This window comes from Equus przewalskii, chromosome 13 (assembly GCF_037783145.1).
Source record: "Equus przewalskii isolate Varuska chromosome 13, EquPr2, whole genome shotgun sequence".
NCBI lineage: Eukaryota > Metazoa > Chordata > Mammalia > Perissodactyla > Equidae > Equus > Equus przewalskii.
Window position 1 is genome coordinate 23860972 of NC_091843.1, and position 23208 is coordinate 23884179.

General features: G+C 43.1%; 1 protein-coding gene across 14 annotated transcripts in view; it reads right to left on the reverse strand.

The window, feature by feature from the left end:
• Positions 1-23208, reverse strand: part of GRIA1 (glutamate ionotropic receptor AMPA type subunit 1) — a 289089-nt gene that overhangs the window by 43716 nt on the left and 222165 nt on the right. For all 14 annotated transcript variants that reach the window (XM_008518178.2, XM_070569172.1, XM_008518177.2 and 11 more), the window contains exon 12: positions 1442-1640. In XM_008518178.2, coding sequence (XP_008516400.1) covers positions 1442-1640 — 199 coding nt within the window. The remainder of the gene's footprint in view (positions 1-1441; positions 1641-23208) is intronic.

Sequence of the window (23208 nt, forward strand, 5' to 3'; positions counted from 1 at the left end):
ATAGATGATTTTAGCCTTGGAACGTGGATTAACCATGGTTAAGACTTTGATGCCCTTCCTGTCTGTCCTACAGAGTGCAGAGGCCATGATCAAGAAACTGAGCACATCATCCTGTGGGTTCACTCAGGGCCTGGAGTTTGCTCCATGAATTTGCAGTGAGAACCAGTGGGTCTACATAGCATCCCCACCCTCTTGCCTGAGGCAATGCAGAGCCTCGCTCTCTATTCTCCTTCTGCCACTTATTAGTGTGGAACCTTAGGCAATTACTTTTACCTTTCTGAGCTTCATCTATAAAATGGGGACAACAAACCCTTAACTCACCTCTAATGAGAGGATTAAATGAGATAATTCATGTAGGATGTGCTTAGCGTGGGACTCAGTTCAAAGTGAATGCTAAGTAAAGGGTAGCAATTGTTTATTATTTTTATTTGATCAATATATGGTAGCTCCATGTGCTGTTTGTTCAACTCCCAGGATGGACATGTCTAAGGTCCAGGCAACTACAGGTTTTCTTGCTTCTGAGCATTTATTCAAGTTGTTTGCTTTGCCTAGAATGTAAGTAGCCTGCCCAGGTCTGACCTGGTTGCATAATGTCTAGAAATGTTTACAGGTCTATCCTTTGTGGCTACAATCCCTACCCCTCCTTCTGGATGGTTCCGAAATGCCTGCACCTCCATGAAGCCTGAAGGGAAGTAGAGCCCCTGCTCACTGCTCTTTGTTTCCCTTGTATTTTAGATGCCTCATCTCTTTTAATCTCATAATGACTCTTGGGGATAGATATTATTCTCTTCATTTTATAGTTGAGGGAATGGTGTCAAAGAGGCTAAGTGCCACAGAACGAGTAAAGGACGGAGCCAGGTTATGACCCTAGGTCTGGCTGACCCTAAGGCTTCAGCTCCTGTGCTCTCTGCTCCTCTGCCTTCACTCACTGCCTCCAGTTACAGACATCTCCACCACCTCCACTTCCACTTCACATTTTCTCTCTCCTGGCACTGTTTAATAGACCATCTATTCTAGTAACTGTTTCCCATATACCATCTCTTTATGCATCAGGTCTCCAAGGAGGGGACATAAGGGCGTCAGGTCTGGACTTTGTCCCTAAGCTGTTCCTAATCAGTTACTAACTGGATTGTAAGGTCCTTGCAGGAGCAGGCAGGGAATTTTATGTCATATCCTTTGCAGTCCTCAGAGAACTTGGCACAGATTGCCATATGGAAGGGGTCTAATTCAATGCAAGAGCTTTGAGGTCTCATAAATATGGAAATGCACATTTTCAGGGATCTGTAGAAAGCTCAGAAATGTTCTGAGTTTCTCTGACTTACACTCAGTTAAGCAGTTGCCCTGGCTGCCTGTAATCTCATGCTCTTTCATGAGAAGGATATTTTAATGACAGTTGTGGTTCCCTTTTGTGAAATTGCCTTGGGACAAGGGCCATCCCTACCCTGAAGAACTCCTTAGTGGATCCTGCTTCCAGTGTTCCGTAAGCGATTTCCGTCTGCTTCGCTAGGTCCTCGGCACTCTCGATGGGAGACACCATCCTCTCCACGGTCAGGAAGGCAGCCAGGTTGGCTGTGTATGAGGAGATGATGATTAAGGTGAAGAACCACCAGACGCCACCAACAATGCGACCAGACAGGGACCTGAAGGCCAAAGGGAAGAGATGTCAGAAGCACAGACATCAATTACAGAAGGCTACGTGGAGGGGCTGAGGGCCAGCCTGAGTCCTGTCAGCAGAGCTGTCAAGCCCTATTGCACCCTTCTCCTCTGTCAGCAAGATGTGAGAATTCAAATGTCAGACAGATTCTCCTCCGCATTTTGTTCCTTATAAGGACCTGTGAGTTTGCTGCCTTTCAGGAGTGCCTTTCAGGAGTGATAAAGCCCTGTAGGTACATATTCACACTCAGTTTCACACATACATATACATCAAGACACATGCCAACAAAGACAGATGTCAACACATGCCCACAAAATCACAAACACATAATAAACATCCTGTTACATGCAGTTACATATATAGTACACCAAATGTTTGTGCACACATATAAGAACACAAATGAATTTACACACGTGATGCGCACATTTGATCATGCCCAGGGATGTTTTCAGACTCCCTTCTCATTACCGCCCGTCTGGCTGGCAAAGGCCGCCAAAATGATGAACTAGAAGGAAGGCAAGGGAGAACATATTGGACATAAATGAGAACAACAGTACTCCAGCCACTTGGGGAACATCGCCACTGAGCACAGGGACTGTCTTCCCCTCCCACAGAGAAAGAGAATCTGGCTGAAATAAAAGACAAAGGATATTTTGTTCTGGATCAAAGTAGCAAATATGACAATCACACATGAGGTGAGAAATTTATCCTTGATCTTCTTAGAGTCCTATTCCCCTCTCTTATGCCCAAAATAATGAAGAGAAACTTGACCAGCCAAGAGTTCCACTGAAATCTTTTGGATTTGGCCAGGAGATTTGCAAGTCCAGGACATTCCAAAGATATTACAAAATGATTTACATGTCAGATGGGGGTGTTTTGATGTGGCAGACAGAACATGGTATCAAATCATACTGAATCATACAGTGATAAAATTATTTGCATTCCATTTTTCTGTTCATCCTGCTTTATTATGAAAGTGTCATCCTGAAGCTACTGTACCTTTAAGTCCTTTCTTTCTTTTTTTAGAGCTTTGAAAAAAAATCATTTTATTGGGGTCATATTGGCTTACAACATTGTGTAAATTTCAGGTGTACATCACCATATTTTAGTTTCTGTATAGACTGCATCATCAAAAGTCCAGTTTTTATCTGTCACCATACATATGTGCCCCTTTACCCCTTTCACCCTTCCCGTCGCCCCTTCCCCTCTGGTAACTACTAATCGTTCTCCTTATCTATGTGTTTGTTTATCTTCCACATATGAGTAAAATCATATAGCATTTGTCTTTCTCTGTCTGACTTATCTCACTCCGCATAATATCCTCACGGTCTATCCATGTTGTTGCAAATGGCAAGATTTCATCTTTTTATGGCTAAGTAGTATTCCATTGCATATATATGTATATTGTATATATGTGTGGTATATATATATATATATATATATATATATATATATATACACACACACACCATACCTTTATCCATTCATCTGTTGATGGGTACTTGGTCCTTTCTAATGCATGCTCTGCCAGCCTCAAGCTCAAAGCCTTCAATAGGTGACAGTGCTTAATCAAAACTTAATATTTAACCAGAGAAATCACCAATTCAACCCATGAGTTCTACAGATAAAGAAAGTCAAGAATTCCCATTCATTCTGACTCAGGAGCAATAGCCAGGCCTGCTGGCTTGCTTGGTTATTCCACACTGCTTTCAAAACCCTGGTCAACCCTCTCTGTGTTATCCCCTCGTTCCTGTGCACTCCGCTTTGGTTTGTTTCTTGGAGATTTCCTTCTCACTCCAGGCAGACAGTGTTCACTCCAGGAAATCCAACAAATACTTGCTATTGCTCGCTCTACAGAAAATAATATTCCTAGATGCTTCACATGATGAGGGAGACAAGAGGAGACGCCTTCAAAGGAATGAGACCCAGAGAGTGGAGCAAAGCCATGTCACATGAAAAACAGCTGCAGGAAGAGGGGACATTTTACCAGAAGAAAAGACTTAGAGAGACGTGTTCACTGAAGGGTTGATGTAAGTCTTGTACCATGTGACCTAATTTAGTAACATTGGCAGAAATTCCAGGAAATAAACACTAAATAAATATGAAGAAGATTTTTGTTGTTGTTGTTGTTGAGGAAGACTGGCCCTGAGCTAACATCTGTTGACAATCTTCCTCTTTTTGCTTGAAGAAGATTGTCCCTGAGCTAACATCTGTGCCAGTCTTACTCTATTTTGTATATAGGATGCTGCCACAGCATGGCTTGATGAGTGGTGTGTAGGTCTGTGCCTGGGATCTGAACCCGTGAACCCCAGGCCGCTGAAGCAGAGCACATGAACTTAGCCACTGTGCCACTGGGCTGGCCCCTGAAGGAGATATTTTTGCTGAGCGTGGTACTGTAACAGTGGGGTGAGAGTGAGTGTCCCCATTTCTGAAGATGCTCACGTGGTGGACCATTTACAGAGATGTTGTGCTTGGTGCCTACTCTTCCTCCATGGTACCAAGTACTGGGTACATGAGCAAGAAAGAGGAGGGGTCAAGCATCGTGTGGGGCCAGAGACCAACTGCTTCCCCTCACATTCTTCTCATCTCCGAGATTCTGTGATTTGAACTCATAGGTAGACCAGGATGCATGGCTTCCATTGGGCAGTGAAGAACCTCATAGTTCCTTTGTACCCTGTTGTAACTCCAGCACCTAGCACACAGTGGGCTTCACTAACAAGTGAGTGCATGAGTGCCGCCTCTCTCATACCCTGGCAGTTGTACTCACATTGGATTCTAGAGATCAGGAATAGTCTTCCGGGTGAGGGCCAGGAGGACACAAACCTGCTAATGGCCCAGGATGTCTGGTGTCACGGCCTCAAACCCAGTGTTCAGGATGGCTACCTCCTTTTCCAACATTACTGAACTGAGAGACCTAGTATCCCAAGTTGGGGATCATTTATTAGAGGCCAAGATTGGGAATGAGAGCCTTTGCTCTTTCACTGACCAGCCCCATAACCTTGGCAAGTTGCCTGCCCTGCTGGGTCTGTCTTCTTCCTCTGTATAACAGGTGAGACTAACCCTACTTCAGGGTGAGAAATAAAAACTTTCAGAACCAGTAAGACTGTTAGTCCATTCTTTTCCTTTAACTGATACAAGCTGTTGGAATTAAAATGGTAGAGGAAAGCATTTTGAAAAGTATTGTTGAAATGAGACATTATTGTCATGATTATTATTATTTTTTGCTGAGGAAGATTCACCCTGAGCTAACATTTGTTGCCAATCTTCCTTTTTTTTTTTTTTTTGCTTGAAGAAGATCAGCCCTGAGCTAACATCTGAGCCAATCTTCCTCTATTTTGTATGTGGGTCACCACCACAGCATGGCTGATGAGTGGTGTAGGTCCACACCTGGGATCTGAACCTGTGAACCTAGGCTGCTGGAGCAGAGTGTGCTGAACTTAACAACTACGTCATGGAGCTGGCCCTCAGACATTATTTTTATGATGATGATTATTCTCCCAGGGAGCCACAGGGCAAAGCAGCACTTTTCTTAGTAGGGAAGGAACAGCTATGATCTGAAGCCCTTGGAGGTCTGCCTAGTCACCTGAATTTTATTAGTCTTGTAACATGGCATAGCTCTTCCCAAAACTCCCTAGGTGACTGAGGAATCCCTTATCTCCCTCCAGAATTGGCCACGACTTGCATGGCTTGTTGGAAGCTCTATTTTACTTGATCTTCATTAATAGCCCTGTGAGGTGGATGGAAGAGGGATGAATATCCCCATCCTGCAGATGAAAGAACTGCAGTTAAGAGATGGAAAGTGACTTGCCCAGGGTCACACGGTGAGGCAATGACAGAGCTGGGACTAGGAACCAGGATTTCATGTTTTCTGTCCAGCATTCTATCCACTCCAGAACGTTACCTTCCTCACCAAATGCTGATTCATTTGTAGATGGGCATGGACTCCCTCAATCCATGATGCCTCCATGATGCTGGATCACAGCCAACACTCACTTCTTGTAAAGCTCAGTGAACCTTTTGGGATCCACAGATAGCAGTCTGACCCCCACCTCCACAGAATTGGAAAGCTGTTTGTATTTGTTTTCTGTTGCCACAGAATAAACCACCACAAACGTAGCAGCTTCCAACAACACTCATTTATCATCTCATAGTTCTGGAGGGCAGAAGTCTGGGTTATGGTATCTAGATTCTCCATGCAGGGGCTCACCGGGCTGAAATCAGGGTGTTGGCTGGGGCTATGGTTCTCATCAGGAGCGCAGAGTTCTCTTTCAAGCTTACTGTTTGTTTGCAGAATTCATCTCCTTGTGGTTGTGGGGCCCAGGTCATTATTTCCTTGTTGGCTGTCAGCCAGGGGCTGCTCTCATCTTCTAGAGGTCGTCTGCATTCCTCACCACGTGCCCCCTCCATCTTCAAGCCAGCAATAGGGGGCAAATCCCTCTCATTCTTTGAATCTATCTAACTTCCACTAGCTGGAGAAAACTCTACTTTTAAAGGGCTCATCTGATTGGGTCAGGTCCACCTGTATAATCTCTATATCTTAAAGTCAGCTGATTTGAGACTTCAATTAAATCTGTAAAATCTCTTGACAGCAGTACCTAGGTTAGTGTTTGAATGACCAAGAGATGGGAATCTTTAGAATCATGTGTACCATACCATCATCCATTCATTTTACAAGCATTGCTTGTATAACAGGCACTGTTGGTCACTGGGGAGATAAAAGTGAATACACCATGGTCTCTCCCTTCCGTGAAGTAGATGGGAGGGCAATGTAGCCTAGTGATTAAAACATAGGCTTTCAGGTCAGATACCTTGATTCTCTGTAAAGTGCTTAGCACTGCATCTGGAGCATAGTAAGCACTCAGTAAAGCCATCAACACCATCTTATATAAATATCGTAAACAGTTATTATAGTACTATCTTAATTACGTGACAAGTAAGAAAGGGAATGTAGAAAGGCTTCCAATTACCCTGCTGGCAAAGGTCAGGGAAAGTTACCAGAGGAGGAGAAACTTAGGCTTGGTTTTGAAGCATGAATAGGAAAGTGCCAAGCAGACTAGGTGTGGGAGTTGGGGAAGGCACTGTAGATAGAGGTCAAAAGGAGGGGGTTAGCGGGGTATCATTTCCTCTGTAAACTTCCCAACCTTTGCCAGAAGAGCACTGAGCAGCCCCTTCTGTTTTCCCATCATAACCATGATCATTCTCCTATTACAGTTCTAACAATGCTGCTGTAATTATTTAAGATGCTACCATGACTATTATTTACGGTATTTATTGATAAACGAGGATGATGATGGGTTGAACTGAAACAGAGCCCACAGAAATTGGGAGGGGCAGGCTGACTGAAGGATGAAGAGACGACAGTGATAGGATTTGGTGATCCACGGGAGCAGGGACTGAGGGAGAGGAGAATGCTTAGATGACAGTTCCTGCCTCTTAGGTGAATGGATTCTGACATGGTCTTGGGAGTTAGATGTGTGCTACAAGCTGTCTCTTCTTACAAACAATGTTTTTGCTTTTGTTTAACAACACTCTCAATGTATCGTTAAATGCATATCTGGATGCTAAAGGAAGATGATAAGGATCTGATTGGACCATTCTCTGGGTTCTGACAGTTCAGCATTTCCTGTCCTGGTCATGGGTTAGGATTCACTGCAGACCTTTAAATGTGTATTTCTAATCTCATAGCTTGGATTTGTTTCTTTAGACTAGGGGTTGGTCTTTTCTTTTTCTGTAAAAGACCAGGTAATAAATATTTTAGGCTTTGTCGGCCTTACAGTCTCTGTTGTACTCCTGTCTCTGTTGTTGTAGTGTGAGAGCAGCCATAGACGACACGTAAACACATGCACGTGGCTGTGTTCCAATAAAACTTTAATTACAAAACAGAGGGAAGGCTGGATTTGGCCTGTGAGCCATAGTTTTCTGACTCCTTCTCTCAGTCCTACTGTGAATCTCAGAGACCTTTGATCTAAGTTAACATGCAACAGTAGTCAAGAATTTTTTTTTTTATCATCTGCCCCATTATTAACACCTCCACACAAACGCCAGATAAGATATTGCAGTGATTCATTTGACAATTACTTTTGTGCTCTCCTCAGGGAGAAAGTAGAGGGCATGGTCAAGAAAATGGGCTCAGGGGTCTGCCAAAACAGAATGGAACCTGCCTCATTACTTATTGGCTGTACGACTTTAGACAAGTCACCAAATCTCTTTGTGCTTCTTTCTTTAAAAAACTAAATAATAGTAGTACTCATCTTAAAAGTATTATTCAGAATTAAAAAAGAAAATACAAATGAAGCATGTAGCACAATGCCTGGCACAGAGTAAGCCTTTCAGGATGGAGGTAGGCAGACAGTATGAGGAGCAATGATCTGGCTGCAGACTGGGGAGCGGGTACCATGGACAGGGGCCTTCAGGCAGGCGGATACTTGGGGCTGGTGTAGGGAGTGGAAAGTTATTAAATAGCAATCAACTTTTGATCCCTTCAACCTCCTCTCCAGGACACCTCTGACAAGGAGTTGGATGTGAACATTCTTCTTTACTTCAAAAGTGTGTCCTGTCATCCCCAAGAGGAAGGGACAGAAGGAATACCTCCTGTGTGCCTTTATTCAGCTGTGCTCAAGAGGTCACCGAGCTCAACTTATTTCTTTTTGTCATCTGCTTCAAATGGCTATTTTTAAGAAGTAATGGAAACAGGGGTGTGAAGGCAGAGGCTCAGATGGCCTGCCTCTAAATTGCTGTGAAAAAAAAGTTCATCTTGACTAATTACTGAGCTGAGCTCTGTTCAGAGAAAGGCTCACTTGGTACTGGGCATTGAGGTTCCTAGACCAGGGTACACAGCTCTGGCCAAATGCAACAATTCCACTGATGAGGCCACTTGATCCAAGATGCTGTGTCTGGGTAGCAAATCATCTCATTTGTCACCAGCTGCAAATCACTCAGCACTTCCCTGGCAGAGCTGGAGTGATTCATTCTAATTGCCTCAGCTGCTGGTCACTGTGTTCCAGCACTGCAGCACAGGGCTGGGGTGAAGGGGGAGCTGGATTCCTGTGCTGAGTCCCATGAGTGGGGAGCTGGGGGTCAGACAACCAGCTCTAAGGAAAGCCCAGTGCTCGGTAAGCTAGTGTGCTCTTCCAGAACTTGCAGAGCTTTGTGTTAAAGAGGGGTTGTTTTTCCATTTAGATAGGCTATGGGAGTGTAGTGTTGGCACAGTTTGCAAAAGAATGGATGTAGACCAATTTATTCATTTTTTAAATTTACTAGTTCTTTGGTTTACTCTCTAAGTCTTGGTTTCCACATCTGAAAATGGAGATAATGAATTCCATCTCATTAATTTTGAGAATTCAATGAGCCCGTCACGTCTTGTACTTAGCACAGGCATAGCAGGACTCAAGATGTCACCTGTGGTGATGATGTTGATGATGATGATGATTTCTCCTGGAAACACTCCTCTTGGTCTCTAGGCCCCACACTCTCCTCAGCCTCCTCCTACCCTGCAGTTTGGTCCTTCTTAGTCTCCTTTGCTGGTTCTTCCTTTCTGCTTAATCTCAAGCTCTTGTTGTGCCCAGGACTCAGGCCTTAGCCCTCTTCCCATCCCTGTCTACAATCTTGCCATAGATGATCTCCTCCAGTCCTACGACCTTTATATATAGATGCTGATAACTCCAAAATCTAAATCTCCAGTCCCTCTCCTAATGTAACTTACTTATTCTTCTCCACCCTCCTCATCTCAGGACATGGCAGCACTGTCCGCCCTGCTGTTCGAAGCAAACACCAGGTAGATATTTCTGACTTGTGTCTTTCCCTCACCCTCACCTCCAGTCGATCAAACCCCATCATCTCCCATGGTCCCAGATAACAGCCTAGATATTAGATATTAGCATCACATTTCCTTGCTTCTTCTCTTGTCCTTGTACAACCCATGTCTTCACAATAGCCAGAGGCATCTTTTTAAACTGTAAAAAGGATCATGCTGTTCCACACCCCACTTAAAATCTGTCATATTTAGAAAATAAATTCCAAATGCCCTATGAAGGTCAACCTGATCTGGCCCACCTCTCATCTCATGTACCATCTTTCCTGCTATGGCTCTGCTCCAGCCTCATTGGCCTTCTTGCAGTTCCCAGGACACACCAAATTCTTTCTCACCTCAGAACATTTGCAACTGTTGTTCCCTCTGCCTGGAACTCACCTCCCTGAAATTGTCCCAAATCTGCCTCCTGCTACCCTTCAGTTTATGCTCAAATGTCACCTCTTCACATACACCACTCTAAGAAATGTCTGTCCTACCTATATGTCTCTCATCTTGCCTTGTTTCCTTTTCTTCATGGCACTTATCAAAGTTCAAAGTCATCTTTACATAATTGTATATTTATTGATTGATTGGTTTATTCATTTATTACCTGTCTCCCTCCACTAAAATGCAAGTTCAGCAAGGGCAGAAGTCTTATCTGTGCCATTCACTATTATATCCCTGGCACCTCACAGAGTGCCTAGCACATAGTAGGTACTCAATGAACTACTGAATAAATGAATGATGACACAATGTTTAATGAGGACCGACTATGTACCAAGCCTGATGGGAAATATCTAAGAAGTTTATTCTCAAGGAAATCAACTTAATAGAATGACTGTGACCCACACAGAAGCAACTGTGCTAACTGGGCTGGGACGAACAGAAAGGGGAATCACTGATTAAGTGCTGAGGAACTGCAGAGATGGGAAAAGCCACTCCAGCTGGGAAGAAGCTGGAAAGGTGGCATAGAAGAGGGGCTATTTAATTGGAATAGGCAAGGCGGGCAGGCTTTGAGCATTTTCTGAAATCGAAAGGAAGAAAGGCATTTTCTGGAGCAGGAACAGCCTGTGTTATGGTGTGGAGGTGGGACAAGAATGTGAACGAGCAAGAACTTTACTTCGCCAAAACGTATTAACCACCCAGCAGCTACCATTCTCTGACTACCTACTTTGAGCTGGATACTGCAGAAGATACTTGATATCCATTTTTCTAACCTCCATCGCTCTCTTCTGGCCAGGTAGGCATATCCCCTTTTGATAAATGAGGAAACTGAGGTTCAGAGAGATAAACTTAATTAAAGTCACAAAGCAAGTGATGGAGCTTGAATGTGAAGCCAGATCCATCGAATTCCAATGGTGTGATTTTATTGTGCTGAAAGTGGGTCCAGCTTGGACCAGGGCCACCACCCTCATCTCTCAAGGTTTACCTTCTCAGGTCCTAAGCACCATTTACCCACAGATCCTAGACACAAAGGAATATTTAGCACCATACTGGTGTTAAAAATGGGACTTCTTCCACGTATATTCTTGGGTTTCAGTTCTTAGAAGAAGCCATTCTCTTTTTATAGCTAGCTGCCTGCTGGCCAGCCCATAATACCAAAACATATGGTTTTCCTGTATCCAGAGCCCTCTCTAAAGTTCCTACTATTTGCTGATCCACCAGCTGGTTCAGAAGTGAGATGGGCTCCAGGGGCCTTGGTCCCTGCCTCAGTGGGCCAGGTGTGGGCCTGGGTTGTCATCTGTGGTCCAACATATCTGGCATTTGAAGTCCTTAGAGTTGGCAGCACACTTAAATGTGTGATGTTGTGGGCTTTTTAAAAATAGACCCAGACTCATCAGCAAATGGGAGATAAAATAATGCGTGATTCTGCTTTAATTAATGTTTCGTTAGCTCTAGCGAAAGGCACGTATTAAAAGGAGCTATTTTACCTAAAATAACCAATTGAAAATCCTCCCTTTGCCAGGTATTTTTTCACCCTACCCAATTCCCTGCATGCTCAGCTCCTCCTTCCCACATACCCCCAACCAGGCTAGAAGGGCAGCCCCAGAAGCAAGGAACAATCTCTCTTCCTCTCCCCACCCCCAAACCCCAGAATCTTTTCATCAAAGGGACACTCAGCTCTTTCTGAGACGGTGAAGAGAATTCTTAAGTAGGAGTTCGCAGCTTTAGGGACCTCCTACTCCTGTCCCTGCAATTTATTAACTGCGTGATTTGCGGCAAGTTATTTCACATCTCTGAGCCTCAGTTTCATCTGCCTGTGGAATGGGTATAATGACAGGAACAACCTAAAAGCGCTGTTGTGAGGATGAGCTGTCATGTGCTGAGCAGGGTACCTGGACCGAGGAGATACTTGGTAGAGGCTGCTACTACTACTCAGAAATGAAAGATAACATGGAAGGAAATTTTCAGCATGCTGTTAAGTGAAAAAAGTGGATTATAAAACAGACTATACTATCTGGCCCCCTTTGAGAACTCCACTTTGGCAGAGATAAGTGTCTGGAAGTGTGTAAACGAAAGGATATTACAGGACTCATCTAAGTGGCTGGATCACGGGATCTCTTTCTTTTCCACATTCTTACTTCTATTTTCTGATTTTCTAAATGAATACCTGTAATATTTATAATATGCAGAAAACCTAGAACATGTTGGTTAAAATTATGGACTGTGGGATCATCCAACCTGGGTTCAAACCCCAACTTCTTCTTTTTCTGGCTGTGGGACCTTGGGAAAGTGGCGTAGTTTCTCTGAGTTTCAGCTCACTCATCTGTAAAATGGTGTTAATAGTCATCCCTCCTCTTGCCACCCATTAAGTATTGTTATTCTTTCATCACTAACTTGGTGGGTGGCAAGGAGTCTGGAAGAGGGAAGGAAGGTACCAAGATAGATGGGGAAGTGAGGGAAAGTCTCTCTGAGAGGGTGATGTTTAAGCTGAGAACTGAAAGTTGAGAAGGATCTAGATGTGTGAGGAATCCAGAGGAACAACGTTCTAGACAAAGGAGACAAGAAAGATGAAGGTTCTGAGGTAGGAAAAGGCTTTATGTGTTCAAGGTCATTGGCAGCATAGGATGAATCTGGAGAGGGAGGCAAAGACTAGATTAAGCAGAGCCTCTGAAGCCGGGCATGCACTTCGTGTTGAGTGATCACAAGTCCAGCTTCGAGTGCCACCTCCTCCAAGAAGCCTGCTTGGCTGCTGCATCCCACCCTCACTTCTCATTTCTCTGAACTCTTCTTCTTTCCCCAAGAGTACCACTCTTTGTTCTGCTCTTTTCACACTGTTATCACTATGTTATTAAGTCATTAAGGGATTTTAGATTTCTTTATACTTCTCTATAACCTAGCACAGCCTCAATATTTGACTGAATATGAAACTCCATAAATAGGCAATTTGTAATGCTTTCCTCCTGGCTATCTATAAAGAAAATATTTCTTAAGCAAATTAATAGCAAAAACATGACTGCACAAGGAATCATTTACTCTATGAGTTAATAAACTGATTTCAAAAACTTCAGAAGCACCCATTTTTGGGAAACTGGCATCTCAAATATATCCATAATTCCTACATAGTCGTAAAATCATATTCCCTCAGAATCTTTGCTCTGCAAAGTGGTTGTCATAGACCAAATTATTATATAAAGTTAAAATAATAAAACTGTGTTCCTTTAAAAATATTGTAAAAGACCAATATTCTCACAAATGGAGACAGGCTCCCACTCTTGGTGAATCTGTGTTGAAAGTGTGCTTGAGTTATTATTGGTATAGAATGCTAACTTTGGGTTTCACCCCTTTTCCCTTAGGAGTCCTCAACAAGAATTGCCTCTGTCTTACAGGGATGTAATTGGTGATGCAGTTGGCTATGGGCTTGCTCTGGACCACATGTGAGTTGGAAGAGGCATTAAGAAGCCTTCAACTTCATCCTCACCCTCCCAGATGATCTTCTTCCTCAGTTCTCAGGCAGACACGGCATTCTGCTCATCATCAAGGTCTGGGTCCTAGTGTCCACCTCTGCAACTGTACAGAACTTCTGTTTTCTTCATACGTTCAATGAGCATGGTATTATCTGTCCCATTATTCATGGGATGTTTGGTAGGCAGAATTCTAAGACGGCCCATGACCTCTACGTCTACCCCGACTCCTGTGTAATTCCTATGATTATGTTATTTTCCACAGCAAAAGGGATTTTGCAAATGTAATTAAGTCTACTAATCAGTTGAACTTAAGACAGGGACATTATCTGGATGGCCCTAATCTAATCACATGAGCCCTATAGAAGAAGAGAGTTTCCTCCAGCTAGAGGCAGAAGAGGAAGTCAGAGAGATTCTAAGTGGGAGGGATTTGACATGAGGGAGGGTCTCCATCGCTGAGATGGAGGGGGCCGTGGGGCAAGGATCTGAGAGTGGCCTCTAGAAGCTGAGAGCAGTCTCTGCTGAGAGCCAGCAAGCAAATGGGGATTTGGGCTCTACAACTTCAAGGAACTGAATTTTGCTGATAACATAAATAAGTTTGGAAGAGGACCCTGAGCTCCAGATGAGAACTCAGCTGGCTGACACCTTAATTTCAGTCTTGTGAGAACCGGAGTAGAGAACCAAGTCATGCCATCCTGGAGCTCTGACCTACAGAACTGCGAGGTAATAATATGAGTGTTGTTTTAAACTACTAAGTTTGTGATAATTTGTGACACAGCAATAGAAAACTAAAGTATGACTGGAAATCACTATGCAGTGTTCCTTTAAACTGTCTGTGTCTGCCATTTGAGTATGGATACAATAAATCCTCACCCTATTGTTCCGTTCTAGCTTTATCCTCCACTTTTCCCCCTTGATGTTCTCTGGATGGAGTAGGTGGTTGAGAATAAAGACTCTGGTGTCAGGCTTCTGGGGATCAAAAGCCATTCTGCCACGAACAAGGTGGTGACCTCAGATAAGTTTCCTGACCACACTAAGTCTCAGCTTCACGTACAAAATCAAATGTGGTAGGCAGAAAATTGACCACCCCCCACAAAACATCCGTGCCCCAATCCCTAGAACCTATGAATATGTTACATCAAATGGCAAAAAAGACTTTCCAGATAGAATTAACATTAGGGACCTTAAAGCAGGGTGATTATCCAGGTGGGCTCAGAGTAATCACGCTGGCCTTTAAAAGTGGAAGAGAGTTGGTCAAAGAGATGAGACAAGAAGAGCCAAGAGAGATTCAGAGGTGAGAGGGGCTTGATTCTCCATTTCTGTCTTTAAAGACAGAGAAAGAAGGCCATGAGCCAAGGGATGAGGAAGCTGGGAAGAGCCCTTAGCTGAGAGCCAGCAAGGAAATAAGGCCCCAATCCTATGGTCACAGGAATTCAAGTTTGCCAACAACCTGAATGAGCAAGGAAATGGGTTTTGCTCTAGATCCCCCAGAAATTACCACAGCCCTCCCGCCGCCTTTATTTCAGCCTAGTGAGACTCATACTGGATTTTTGACTCACAGAACTGTAAGATAATAAAATTGTGTTGTTTTAAGCTGATAAGTTTTGTTATGGCAGCAACAGAAAATTAATACAAGGATGTTATGAAGAATAAATACACGTAAATCATGCAGGACAGAGACTGGCATGTAGTATGTGCCTAATCCATGGCATTTTACTGTTTTTATTAGTCATTCACTGCTCTGGCCACACTCATCTTCCCGGTATATTCCGAGTGCTTTCATTCTTGCATTCCTCTTATCTTCTTCTTGCTTCCCTACATGTATATATACACATACAGTCATGTGCCACACAATGAAGTTTTGGTCGACAATGAACTGCATATGCCATGGTGGTCTCATAAGATTAGTACGGTATAGTCTAGGTATGTAGTAGATGATACCATCTAAGTTTGTGTAAGTACACTCTATGATGTTCACACAATAATGAAATTGCCTCACGATGCATTTCTCAGTATGTATCCCTGTCGTTAAGTGATGCATGACTCTGTGTGTGTATGTGTGTGTGTATGTGTATATCTCCTTAGATATCCTCACCAACTTCAAAATCCATCTCAGATGACATCATCTCCAAGAAGACTTTCCCAACCCCTTCAGCCAAGTGCAATCCCTTCCAGTGCAGCACTTTTTGTCCCCTTGCAGCTATCATGTTTATTTAAACCCTAGGTTGTATGAGGGGTTTTTTCTCTTATTAAATTCTATATGCTGTGATGTTATGCTGTGATTAAATTCTAGATGCTGTGATAACAAAAGATCCTCAAATCTTTGCTTCAAACAACCAGGTGTATTTCTTTCTTTCTTCTTTTAAATTTTACTTTATTATGGTAAGAACACTCAGCATGAGATCTACTCTCTTACATTTTTAAGCGTACAATACAGTATCGTTAACCACAGGCACAGTGTTGCACTGCTGATTTCTAGAACTTATTTGTCTTGCTTAACTGAAACTTCATTCCCATTGATTAGCAGCTCCCCACTTCTCCTCCCTCCAGACCCTGGCAACCATCATTTTACCCCTTGATTCTATGTATATGACTATTTAGACGATTTATATAAGCAGAATCATGCAACATTTGTCCTTCTGTGCCTGGCTTATTCACTTAGCATAATATCCTGAAAGTTCATCCATGTTGTCACATATTGCAGAATGTTTTTTTTCTTTAAGGCTGAATAATATTCCATTGTATATATATATACCACACTTTCTTTACTCCTTCATCCATTGATAGACATTTAGGTTGTTCTACACCTTGGCTATTGAGAACAGTGCTGCAATGAATATGGGAGTGCTACTATCTCTTCCAGATCCCTGTTTTAAATCTTTTAGATAAATATCCAAAAGTAGGATTGCTAGATCATATTGTAGTTCTATTTTTCATTTTTTGAGGAACGTCCGTACCTTTTTCCACAGTAGCTGTACCATTTTGAATTCCCATCAATGGGTACAAGGGTTCCAGTTTCTCCTCATCCTTGACAACGCTTGTTATATTTCAGGTATATTTCTTCTTCATGCCACATGTACATGGTGGGTTGGTTGGGAGCTACTTTCCCCTCACTCTCCTTCTAGGGACAAGACTGACAAAGCAGCCATCATCTGGAACATCCCCAGTCGCGTACTGGCTCTAACGCTTCTTCCCAGGAGTGACGCATGTCACTTCTGTTCACATGTCATCGGACAGATGAAATGAAATGGTGGTATCTAGCACCAGCTTGGAAAGAGATAAGCAATCCTACCCCGTGCACAAGTGGAAGAGAGCTGGGTATATCTGGTGGACGGCACTCATGGCAACCACAAGTTCTTACTCACAACAGTCCCCTAGGGAGAAGTTTTCACTTCACAGTCACGATTTTACACTTGAAGTGCTTGAGGTTCAGAAAGGATAGTGATTGGTAACATGTTTTCTAAGTAACAGGGTCGGAACTAGGACCTGACTGTCCTTCTAGCCATCTCCCATCTCTGTTCCAACTCTATCGAGTGCTGTCACATGCCTGACGCTGTTGGGAATGCAGCAGAGAACAAACTGGCCTCAGTCCCTGCCCTCACACTCACAGTCTACCGCTGCGCCCCATTCTCCTTCCAGTCCTCCAGAGTTGCCTCCTTTTTCTCTCTCTGACTCATGTGCTGCCTAGTTTTAGAGTTTTCCTCCTCCTCCCTTGCGCAGCTGGATCTTAAACAACTGCAGAGCAGGGGTCGCATCTTCAACTTTGATCCCTTCACAACCCCGACTGTGTTAGGCACTCAGCAGTTCTTTGGATTGGACACAAAATTGAAAATAAAATTCACTTTAGATGCCAAACATTTGTTGTCTGCTTATATCCCCCCATGTGTTCCCCTTGCTAGTTTATTAATAGGGATTTGAATGTTCTGTGTGAGTTTATTACAGAGAGCGTTAACGCTCTATCAGAATATATTTGAAGAACAGATAATCAGATCATCAACAATATACCTCATAAATCACTCTGAAAACTGCCAAAGTAATATTTCTTAGTGTTTTTTTTTTTCTATCCCAAGAGATTTCACTTCTTCAGTAACTTATACTAAATTGACAGTTCTAATTAGCAGTCATGAAAACTCAAGCTTTTAAAGTTATGGCAGATTAGAAAAGAATTTTCTAGAGACACGATAAAACTTCTTCCCGTAAGGGATGGAATGTATCTCACTGGCTAGGTGAAAAAGGGAAGCCAGTGGGAAGGAAGATGAAGTTGGGAAAAGATTAAGAGGGGGACATGCGTCTGAGGGACCTGTCTGGGCCCTAGGGGCTGAGCAGCTCATTCATCATTTACTGCCAGTGTGCTCTCAACCCAGCGGGAATGTCAGGGAAGGGCCTGCATTATTATATGTCTCACAGCCCTGGGTCCTGACGGAACCTAGAAGCTGAACCCTGGCCCGGACTTAGAGCCCAGCTTGTCTTCAGTCTGTGGGGATTTGAGAAGTCAACACCGAGTCAGCTTTGATGCTGTCACTCATTGTCATTAATTCTACAGATATTTATCAAGTACCTTCTGTGTGCAAGGCCTGGTGCTGACAGTACTTCTCAGGCTTACCAGAGGAAGGACTTTCTAAGCCGAGACCTGAAGAACAAGTTCACCAGAGAAAGACTGTGTTGTACGGAAGGTTGCTATAGGCAAAGAAAATAACAAGAACCAAAGATACGGGAGCGAAAGAGATAAATGGTCTCCCCACTGGAGGAACAGCAGAGGGATACACTAGGGGCCTTGGTGGGGAAGGTGCAGGGTAGTGGGAAATGAGGCTGAGGAGGAGGCCATGCAGGGTCCTCGGGTACTGGAAGGAGTCTGTGGCAGAAAGACAGTGAGGGATGGAAAGCAGGGGGTGATATGAGCCAATTCACATATTTCAAGAAATCACTCTACCTCACAGAGTAGAGAATGGATTGGGGTGAGGTAGCAGCAAGAATGGAGGCATGGAGATGAAGAGGCAATATTCCAGGAACCCAGGTCTGAGGGGATGAGTACCCGGGCCACACGGTAGCAGCATGGATGGAGGAAAAGCGAAGAGACTTAAGTAGATTTAGGAGGTAGAATCCCTGTTTGAAGACTGAGTGGCTATAGAGGGTAAAAGAGAGGGCTCACTAATTTTTGAGAGCTCCATTTTTTTGAGCGACTATTTTGTGCCAGACATTCTACAAGATGTTTATATTTATTTCTCACTGCACACGAGGAGGGAAGTAGTATTTAGCTCCATTTTATGAATGGGAAAATTGAAGCTTGGCAAGGTTAGTTGTCTTCCGATCAACACACAGCTAGTCTGAGTTCAGAGTTTACCTTCAAGCTCTAGGACATCCTGTATCCCTACTCTTCTCTCCTAGGTTTCTGGTTGGGGCATCTCAGAAGAGAATGGTGACATTTCCTGAGAAGGGAAACACTAGGAAATGCAAATATTCTAGTAGGATCCTACAATTGCTGGTGAAGAGCCAGCTACCGTGCCCTGAACAATGCGTCTACAACCTTGCATTTCCCAACCTGCAGGAACATCCACTGTTCCTCTTCCTGCATCCTGTCTGGATGGATGCTCAGCCTGAGTCCCTGTTCCTCAGGCGCTGTTCCTGGGGAGCTGAGTCTGCCCTGTTCCTGTTCCTCAGCTCCAGCGTAGTACCCTGGTGGTGATGGGGGCCCTGTCTCCACCTTTCCTTTAGTTTCTTAGCAGTTAACATTTAAATTAATAATGGAAATCTTCATAGGAATGAGAAATAGGATAGGCCCCAGGAGGGAGAAAAATACCTGAGATAAAGGAGGTGGGGAAATACCTGGTATATTAGAGCAGTTGACTGGGGAGCAGCTGTGTTAACCACGGACAAAGTACCTACTTCATTTCAAGTCTGTTTCCCCATCTGTATGTAAAACACAAGAGAAGGGATAATGCTTGCCTGCCTCATGGTTGTTGTAAAGATCAAACACAATCATAGATGATTGTATTTTGAAAATCAAAACACTCCTTGCAAATGAGAGGACTTCAGGTTCTGATATCACAAGTTAGAATCAGAACCAAGTGCTGGAAGTGACTGGGATCATCAAGGTCGTCCTGATTATTTTACAGGTGAGGAAAACCAGGATGAGGCTCAGAGAGATCAAATGACTTTTCCCAAAGTCACCCTCAAAATTAATGTTGGAGCTAGATTTAGAAGGCAAATCCTTGACCTCAAGCTGAGGGGTTTTTCTACCGTATTGCTTTGGAAGGATAGGACTGTAATTGACCCAGTGGGTTTTAGAGTCAGATCGCTTGGGATCTGAACCCCAGTTTTGCCACTTATTAATTGTGTGGTCTTGGCCAGTTTATGCAATCTTTTTGAACCTCATTTTTTTCATCTGTAAAAATGGAATAGTTATAATTGCTAGCTCAAAGAGTTGTTATGATGATTATATGAGACAGTGTTTGCAAATACCAAACAGTGCTTGTGATTATTATTATGATTAAGATCATATGTTGCATCTTTGCTATATGTCACCACCCTTATCCTCCCAATTGAAGATTGACCTACTCTAAATTTCAAGGTTTCCAACCCAACCCAATACATCCTTGACCTTAATTTGGTTTCCTTCATATTTTACTGATAGAATCAGAGGTAATGCAAAAAAGAAGATCATTGCTTAATGATCTCCAATAATTGTTCCAGCCTATGCCAAAAGCCTACTTCTAACTAAGATTATCAACCTCAGTTCAAAACCTGGTTAAGAGGCTGTGTGTGTCCCTTGTTCTAGCCTAGGTGAGTATTTTAAGCAAATACTGAGAGGGGTGGTGGAGGGGAGATGCAGTTTGATTAATGAAGGATTAGAAGGTCCATCCTGTTTTCTCAAGAAAATCCTTATTCGGAGGTGGTGTGAAGGGACTATAAAATTAAAAGAACTCATAGGCGTGATCAGATCTTACTCTAGGGCATTGTACTTTACACCACTAATGATAATATTCAGGATAAGACTATCTCTCAGATTTAAAGAACCAGAGAAGAATGAAGCTTCTTTTTGAATCCAGGAAGATGCCATTAAAATGAGTTCTGGGTTCAGCCATCCCAAAACCCCAGAGACCACACACAAGGCTAGAGGTGAGTCCGTCTCCTTGACAAACATGAACTATGAATCACTATCACAATGGGTTTAATCACATCTTGACTATGTGCAAAAGGCTCTTGCCTCTGTCCAGGTTCCCTGTCCAATTTCAATCTATGTGAATTTTGGTTAAAGATTTCAGTTTGCTTAGTGCTTCCTCTCTTCTCTTATGGAAATAATTGTAGAAGGGCATAACATACTAGGGTGTACATACATGTGCTTTTGATAAGAAAACATGGAAATTTGAGGTCAGACTTTTTTTTGGGTGAGGAAGACTCCCTGAGCTAATATCTGATGTTAATCTTCCTCTTTTTTTGCTTGAGAAAGATTAACCCTGAGCTAACATCCGTGCCATTCTTCCTCTATTTTGTATGTGGGATGCCTCCACAGCATGGCTGATGAGTGGTATGTGGGTCCATGTCTGGGATCCAAACCTGTGAACCCTGACCGCCAAAGCAGAGGGCGCCGGACTTAACGACTACACCATGGGGCCGGCCCCATAGGTCAGAATTTTTATAGAAAGAATTATACAAATAACTGCATTATAGACCTGTTCCACTTTGTTGGACACATCCCTCACCTCTAGCATCCCTGGCCTGTACCCATTAGACTCCAGTAGCCTTCCTTCCCCAGTTTTGCCAACCAAAAGTGTCTCTAGACCTTGTCAAATGTCTCCTGGGGGCAAAATTATGCCTGGTTTAGAACCACTGAGTTAGAGAGGGATCCTTTAAAAATGTAAATCAGATCAAATCTCTCCCCTGCACTGAGGGGGAAGTGGAGAGTTACTAGCAAAGTGGCATAAAGTTTAAGTTAAGTAGGATGCATAAGCTCCAGAGATTTACTATACAACATTGTTCCTATAGTCAAAAATAATGTATTGTACACTTAAAAATTCAAGAGGGCAGACCTTGTGTTGTGTTCTTATCACAATAAAATGAAATAAAATAAAATAAAATAAAAAGATCCAAGTTCCTGACAACAGCTCACAAGGCATTTACTGTTCCTCTTGCCTGAAACCCCCTTCCCTGTCTTTTTACTTGGGTATTATCTACTCACCCTTCAAGTTCTAGCTTAAATGCAACTTCCTCTAGGAAGTCGTCTCTGGCCTATCCCCTGATCTGCATTTAGGTCCCTGCTCTGTGCTCCCACAATATCTTGCTCTTCATCTGACATAGCACACATCACACTACATTGCAATTGCCTGGTTACTGGACTGTGAACTCCTTGAGGGCAGGACTGTGCCTTGCCTGTTACTGTATCCCTCCCTTCTGCATAGCATAGGGCCTGGAACAGTGCATTTAAGTACCTATAAGGTGGACTGATTGGAGTCGCAGACTGAGCCTGGCCTGCATACATACAGGGATATGGTATCCACCTTCGTTGAGACCCTGGAAGTAGACGCAACTATGAAGCTAGATACTGTCACGTCTTAGCAATTTTCCTTCTTTATTCAATAGTTCCACAGCTACTCTGGTGAAACATCAAGGACAATCTCTGCTCTTAGGGAAATCCTTGGTAGGAGGAACCCCTCATTCAACAAATACTTACTGAGCATGTGCTATGAGCCAGACACTAGGCTGGATGCCAGATATCTCCTGGTCGATAAGAAGTTACATACAAAGGAGTTCTGGAGCTTACATTCCAGCATAGGTGACGGTTATTTAGTGCATAATAACTTAATAAGTTACTTAATTGCTATTGTGAACATTAGGGAAATTAGGGGCAGAGGAAGGAAACATGCAGGTAGAGAGAATGCAAAGCAAAGGTCCTGAGCTAATAAAAAGCCAAGTATGGTGCATTTCAGGAACCAGAAGGAGGCTGGTGTGGCTGTAGCACAGAGAGGGATGCAGAGAGAAGTGCTCTGACGTTCGAGAGACAGGCAGGGTCCAGAACAGATTGGGCCTTTTGCCTTCTCCCCACCCACCCCACAATCCCAGAAATTATCTCCAATGGCTTCACTTTTAGTCTGCATGCTCCATATTTATTAATTTTTTAGAACTGTGAGCTTGAGCTTTCCCTCTACCTCACTTGAACCAACTTTTCCTTCCCTCACCACTGAAGTCCTATTCATTCTTTAATGCCAAGCTCAGAGCTTTCTTCCACCAAGAAGAACAAGAACTCAAAGAACCACAACGAATAAGGAGTGAAAAAAGGCACAGAGGTGATTGGGGAATAGTGAACAGTTCAGCTTAAATGGGACAAAAGATGCCTTTCTAGGGAGTTCAGGTCAGAATATGACAGATCTTGGCATTTCTAAGTGATTTATAAGGGAGACAGTATGGTGGGCAGTTAAGAACACACACTTTGGAACTAGTCAGACATGATTTAAAATCTGGGCTCCTTACTTTATTAGTTGTGTGACCTAGGGAAAGCTCCCTCACCTCTTTGAATCTCAGTTTTTCTTTTTTAAAGCAAGGGGAATTAAACCTACCTCATAGGTAGTGGCTTGTTACAGATTAATACAGAGTAATGTAGGATTTAAGTAGATCATGTATGCAAAGCACTTATAACAGTGTCATGCACATGGTAAGTGTTAAACAAATGTTATCACTATTACTATTATCATCATCATCATCCTTCTCATTCTTTTTAAACTAAATTGTAAGTTCATTAAGTTAGATAACGTGTGCAAATCCTAGCACAATGTAAATGGTAAATTACCAATAAATGCAAATTTCTTTTTTTTTCCTTTTTTTTCCTCAATCTCTTTCATAAACAAGGACCTCGTCTTTCATTTCTT